This window comes from Ixodes scapularis, unplaced genomic scaffold (genome assembly GCF_016920785.2).
Source record: "Ixodes scapularis isolate PalLabHiFi unplaced genomic scaffold, ASM1692078v2 PGA_scaffold1__304_contigs__length_218370807, whole genome shotgun sequence".
NCBI lineage: Eukaryota > Metazoa > Arthropoda > Arachnida > Ixodida > Ixodidae > Ixodes > Ixodes scapularis.
In genome coordinates, this window is record NW_024609846.1 from 53,131,251 (window position 1) to 53,136,924 (window position 5,674).

The following is a 5,674-nucleotide window of genomic DNA, read 5'->3' on the forward strand; positions in this document are numbered from 1 at the left end:
ACTTTTTTTTTGCGACACGCTGTGCTTTAAAATTTCAAGTTTTCCTTAAAACAAATATGTATAATCCTGAGGAAAGGAAGACGGAATATAGCTTGCCCATGTTTGACACAACGGGAATTCGTCTTTGATCTCATTTCGTGACTTGAGAACGTGCACTATTTTCTGTCTATGGTCAGATGGACGTCCTTGTGGTGCTGCTCCTATTCGCCCTGATGCTTGTGACGACCCTCCTGACGGATCTCGTGCCGTGGCTGGCCTACGCAAGTTGCAGCCGCTACGGCCTCCGACGCCGCTCGCTCTTCCTAGCTGTCTGCCTGGTGGCCTTCCTGAGCGCCGCGCTGTACTCGGACACAATCGCCTCCGTGCCACTGCTGTTCCTCGTGAACCGCGTCTTCTCCGTCATCTACAAACAGAACCTGGATCTTGATCGGCAAGGTACCGCGCCCCGAAGGCCGGAGCGTTTACAGCAGGTCAAAAGCCCTACCGCAGACGTGAAGGGGACCACGGATGGTGCGACGGGTGTTTCGGATGCTGCTCGGGAGAGAGGGGTCGCAACGGCCAGTGTGAAACAAGCCCTAGAAGATGGAGAGCGCCCATCCTTCGACGACATGCAGGCCATACAGAGGGACACGTCTCAACCAAACGGGAAAGGTAAGCGCCCGGTGACTGACTGAGGGTTGCACGCTACATTGGGACCGCGAACCGCAGTTTCAACCTCTTGGGTCGTCTTTTGGGTTTCATCTCCTTGGCATGTAGGCATAAGTGGGACCTCAAAACGTATCAGAAAAAATGTTTTACTTCTGATTAGAAAACTTTTAATGTGATTTCTCACAGATTGTTCCGGATACGTAATCGGAGGGATGTTTGTAGTTTTTTTTTTCATCAATTATATTCACAGTATTAAAGAAGCGGGCGACATTACAGGAGTGGTGATTGCATACGTACACGCATAATCAAAACATTCTGTAAGACTGTAAAGAACAAAATGTAACTGGTACGCCAAGAAAGGTCGCAATATTTAATCTCACATAAACGCTTCAAATTGTGTACAAAAGAAAAAAAAAGAAAAAAAAGCAACAATGTCTTACATTTAGTATTCCAGCACTATCGAACTTATCTCAATTAGACTCTTTCCGAAGTTAACAATGATGTCAAAATTCTTAGTTCCTAACCCAAAACACCGCGCGTAGTTCTGAAAAAAAAAAAAAAACAGTTGATAAAGTGTATTATTATAGCATGACATGCTTTTTAACTGAACCAAAACATTTGTCCGTCCGCCCGTCCGCGCATTTCTCGCTCAATTTAGCGAGGAAACTGAATTTGTGTGTAAGTCGTGTGACCTACACACCTATCGAGTTTCTCCACTAAATTTAGCGGGAGAAGTGATGTCACGTCACCTACACAGCAATTCAGTTTCTCCGCTAAATTTGACGGGAAATTTATACGTCATGTGACCCGTACGCCAATTCAGTTTCCCCGCAATATCAAGCAAGAAAAGTAACACCACGTTACCTGACGTCACGGGACGCATACTCCAATTCACTTTCCCCGCTAAATTTAGCGGGAGATTTGATGTCACGGGACATTACGAGACACATACACCAGTTCAGTCTCCACGCTCAATTCATAATTTGATAACAATAATGGTCGTTCAGTCCCCGAAATGACGGTGTAATGGCTTCAAAATCGTTTTAAACGATCGCTCCTCAAGTACTGCATTTAATCCATTGTAGGCCTTTGTAGAAAGGTGCCAATTTTTGAATAAAGTAGTTAAACTACGGTTTTCGTTTTTTTTTTTTCTGTAGAAAAACCTCACGGCGTTGACACTAAACTGGGAGAGAAATTACAAGCGTTACTGAGCAAGAAATGTATACCTCACGACAGCAATGAGGCACGACAAGGGGCCGAGATCTCTACGGGACAGCAGCAACAACACTATGCGATGGCCACATCCTCAGAAGAGCTGCCACTCCGTCCTGCACAAGTCCCCAGGAACGAAGATGCAACTTCGAGGCCCGCTAAAGAGATCAAACATCACTTGGAGCCCTATAAAACTACGCTCACCTTAGAATCCAACGAATCAAAAACTCGCCAAAGCACTACAGAAAGTCGCGAAGACGATCTCCAAAGCAAAAACGATCAACCTGGTGGCGGTCAAAGGGAACAAAATCCTGACGATACGAACTTCACGTGCGGTGCCTACACCGACGTAATCCACGATTATAGGCATTATCTTAGCGAGGATACGTTGTACCGGACCGGAAAGACCAAAGACCGGAAACGCCGCCGCAAGAAGGCACACGACACACGTAGTAAGCATCATCGTCCCAATGCTGACGCTCAGCACAAAGTCGATACGCAAGAAGTAACTCTGCCTGAACAGCTTGTCACAGACGAGAAGCCGGTGCCATCTGATGCGGAGGCGTCTCAGACGTTCTTGTCTTCCGCGACATTAGCGCCAGACAAAACTGACGCAGCTGGCGTCAACGAGCTGGCTGCCGCACAGGCGCAGCACTGTGTCACTGAAAACGACAGTACATCTACCAGCGTCATGAAAACAACGCAGGGCGGAGTATCCCGTGGAACGTTGCATATAGCTGATGCGGTAAGCAGAAACGAGAGCAAACAACTTCATGCCGGGGTCACACTGCCTATGCATCATACAAAAGACAGTCTGCAAACAGATTCGACCTCGAGTAACCGCGTGATTCGTGCTTCGAATGCCTCATGGCAATGAGTTCGAGGAGAAAACTTGGCACGCGGCATTTGATGCACGGATATATTTCGGTGACTCGTGTTTCCAGACTGTCTTTTGTATGATGTGTGACCAGTGTAACCCCGGCTTTCTTCATAGCCCCGTAAGCTCGTCTGCTCTTTGCGCACTTGGTGCGTTTGTTTACCCTCCAAATGCGCCCTGTGTACTTTTGTTTGCCCTCGACCTCAACCAATGACGGCACGCGCGTTGAACCGTCACGCGTTCTTTGCCCACTACCTATGTTACCCTTTGATTGGCATGCCCCTGCACGGGTTTCGATGCGCCGAAGACGCATATTGGAACACTTGGGAGCTCTGGTCTACACTGCGGGACCAAGGGTCCCGGACATGGCCACCTACTCCGATTGGTCAGCGGTGCGGAGCTGACCAATCGCAGCAGGTGGCGATGTCCGGTTCCCTTGTCACGCTTGGTCCCGCCGTGTTACGTTTCTTCGTTAAGAGGATTAAATGTAGCGAGTTCGTTAAGAAGGAAGGGTTTATGTACAATATTTACATGTTCGTTCCAGTTGCTGCCGGATTCACCATCGATTCCTCCGTTCTCGTCGTCGTCTATATTTTTTGTTACATCTTCTGCTTCTTTTGCACAAATTATTCAACAAACTCCCCCGAAAATGAGCACAAGCTCATTCTTACAGTTCCAGGGAATATAATAACTGTATCGGCTGGCAAAGTTCACGACCACTGGGTGTAATTATTCTGCAAGACCGCACCTTGCCGTCCCTTCCTGGGAATGTCTCGTTGACCCTGCAGAGTTTCCACATGTGTCGCGGTAGTCTATTGTCCTTGAGAAGGACCAGGTCACCGGTTTGTATACAGCTTGAATTGCTGGGTTTAGCGATGTGGGCTGACCTCAGTTCTAGCAAATATTCTGATCTCCATCTTCTCCAAAATTGATTCATAACTGTGTTTCGATATTTCCAACCTCGCGCCAAGTTTTCGGGGCTTGCTTGATCTTCTTCTGGCATTTGATGGGAGGGAAGGCTGGTCAATTTGTGTCCCACCAGAAAGTGTGCTGGAGTGAGAGCCTCTCGTTCTTTTGCATCGGTGGAAATGAAAGTCACTGGACGGGAGTTGACTACGGCTTCTACCTCCGTGAGGACAGTTGTCAGTTCTTCGAAATTCAGACTACTGCGGCCTAGAACCTTACGCAGCGAAACCTTGACTGACCTCACTAGTCTCTCCCAAAACCCACCCCACCAGGCAGCTCTCGCTACGATCGTTTTCCATCTAATTCTATGGTTTGCAAAGTACGTTTGCACTTCCTCCCCTTCTATCGATTCAAACAATCTCTGGATGTCTTTGGCTGCTCTTTTGAACGTTGAGGCATTGTCGGAATAAATCGTTTTCGGGATACCTCTGCGTGCCACGAATCGTGTGAATGCCAATAAAAATGCTGTTGTCTTTAGGTCGCTCACCAGTTCGAGGTGCACAGCACGTGTCACGGCACAGGTAAACAGGACGATGTAAACCTTGTAGCTTCCGCAGTCACGTCGACAGATAAGCGGCCCAGCAAAATCCACCCCTGTTTTTTCAAACGGTTCGCACCTTAATACTCGGTCTGCCGGTAGTGGAGCTACAGGCTCGGAGGCTGGTGCACAAGTTTGCCTTTGGCAAGTTATGCAGCGACGTATGACCTTTCTTACGGCTTGCCTTCCCCTTAGAACCCAATAGGTTTCACGTATTTGCGTCAACGTGTCTTGAACTCCGGCGTGCAGTAGTCGACGATGTTCTTCAGCGATGAGAAGGAAGGTGAATCGGTGGTCTGCAGGTAAAATAATTGGATGTTTCACTTCTTCTTCGTTGTCGCTAAATTGCAATCGGCCACCAACTCTTACGATCCCATCACAGTCTATATTTGGGTTAAGCATCTTGATTTTTGAAGTCTTCTGAACTTGTCGTTTGTCTCGCAAAAGTTTGATTTCCATTGAAAAGGTCTCATTCTGTGTTGCTTTTATCCAGAATTTTTCAGCTTCTATAATTTCCTCGCTCGTTAGGAGACCACTTCGTTGGCCTTGTTGTTTTACGTTGTTTATAAACCGTTTTATCCACGCCGTCACCCGAATCAACTTGATAAATGAACTGTAGTCTTCCAAGCTCACCAGTTGATTATCTTGAGGTACTGTGAGTTGTATAATAGTCTCTTTCTTTTCTTCCGCGAGGTATTCATTGCCTTCTGGTTTGCCCTGAATTTGACTCGGCCATGATGTTTCGGAGCGATGCAACCAGATTGGTCCATTCCACCATGTCTTGCTCTGTACTAGAGACTTTGGCACAAGTCCCCGTGTTAGGAGGTCTGCTGGATTTTCTGTACCAGGGCAATGCCTCCAGTTCCTTGGTTCCGTCAGAGCTTGGATTTCCGTGACTCGATTTGCTACGAATCGCTTCCACCGGGTTGTTGAACCACGAATCCAATACAGGACAATCGTAGAGTCCGTCCACAGATATACTGGAAGTCCTTCTAGCTTCAACTTGCTCGTGAGGAACTGCGTCAGTCGAGCGCCTATTAATGCCCCCATGAGCTCTAGTCGCGGAAGAGTCAACCGTTTGAGGGGTGCCACTCTCGATTTTGCCATTATTAGAGCCACCCTCTTCCCATTTTGTTCTTTCGATGTCAGGTATGCTACAGCTCCATATGCTCTTGTACTTGCGTCACAGAAGACATGTAACGCCTTTTCTGTTTCGTCCTTGGAGAAGTCGAGAGCAATGAGTCTTGGGACCGCGATGTTTTTTAGTGCAGTGAGGTCTTTACACCATGCGTCCCACTCTTCGTAAAGGTCAGCAGGCAATGTCTCATCCCAATCAACTCCTCGCTCCCATAGCTGCTGAAATAAAATTTTTACAGTGATTATTGCAGGAGCCAGTAGTCCCATTGGATCGAAAATGCGAGATGACGCTTGCA

At 47.6% G+C, this 5,674-nt stretch overlaps 1 protein-coding gene across 1 annotated transcript; it reads right to left on the reverse strand.

The window, feature by feature from the left end:
• Positions 1-3,404: 3,404 nt before the first annotated feature.
• LOC121835717 lies at positions 3,405-5,011 on the reverse strand. The gene is made up of 2 exons (XM_042290166.1): positions 4,875-5,011; positions 3,405-3,978 (listed from the first exon to the last, which is right to left on the reverse strand). Exons 1-2 carry the CDS (start codon positions 5,009-5,011, stop codon positions 3,405-3,407), a joined length of 711 nt encoding a protein of 236 aa, XP_042146100.1.
• Between the last annotated feature and the right edge of the window lie 663 nt (positions 5,012-5,674).

What these genes read in the sequence shown, in the direction of transcription:
- LOC121835717 (XM_042290166.1), bottom strand. Translation starts at nt 5,011, where the DNA reads ATGGACCAATCTGGTTGCATCGCTCCGAAACATCATGGCCGAGTCAAA. An exon ending in TACCTCAAGATAATCAACTG is followed by an intron (nt 3,979 to 4,874) that starts GTGAGCTTGGAA and finishes CGTAGCGAGAGC; the next exon opens with TGCCTGGTGGGGTGGGTTTT.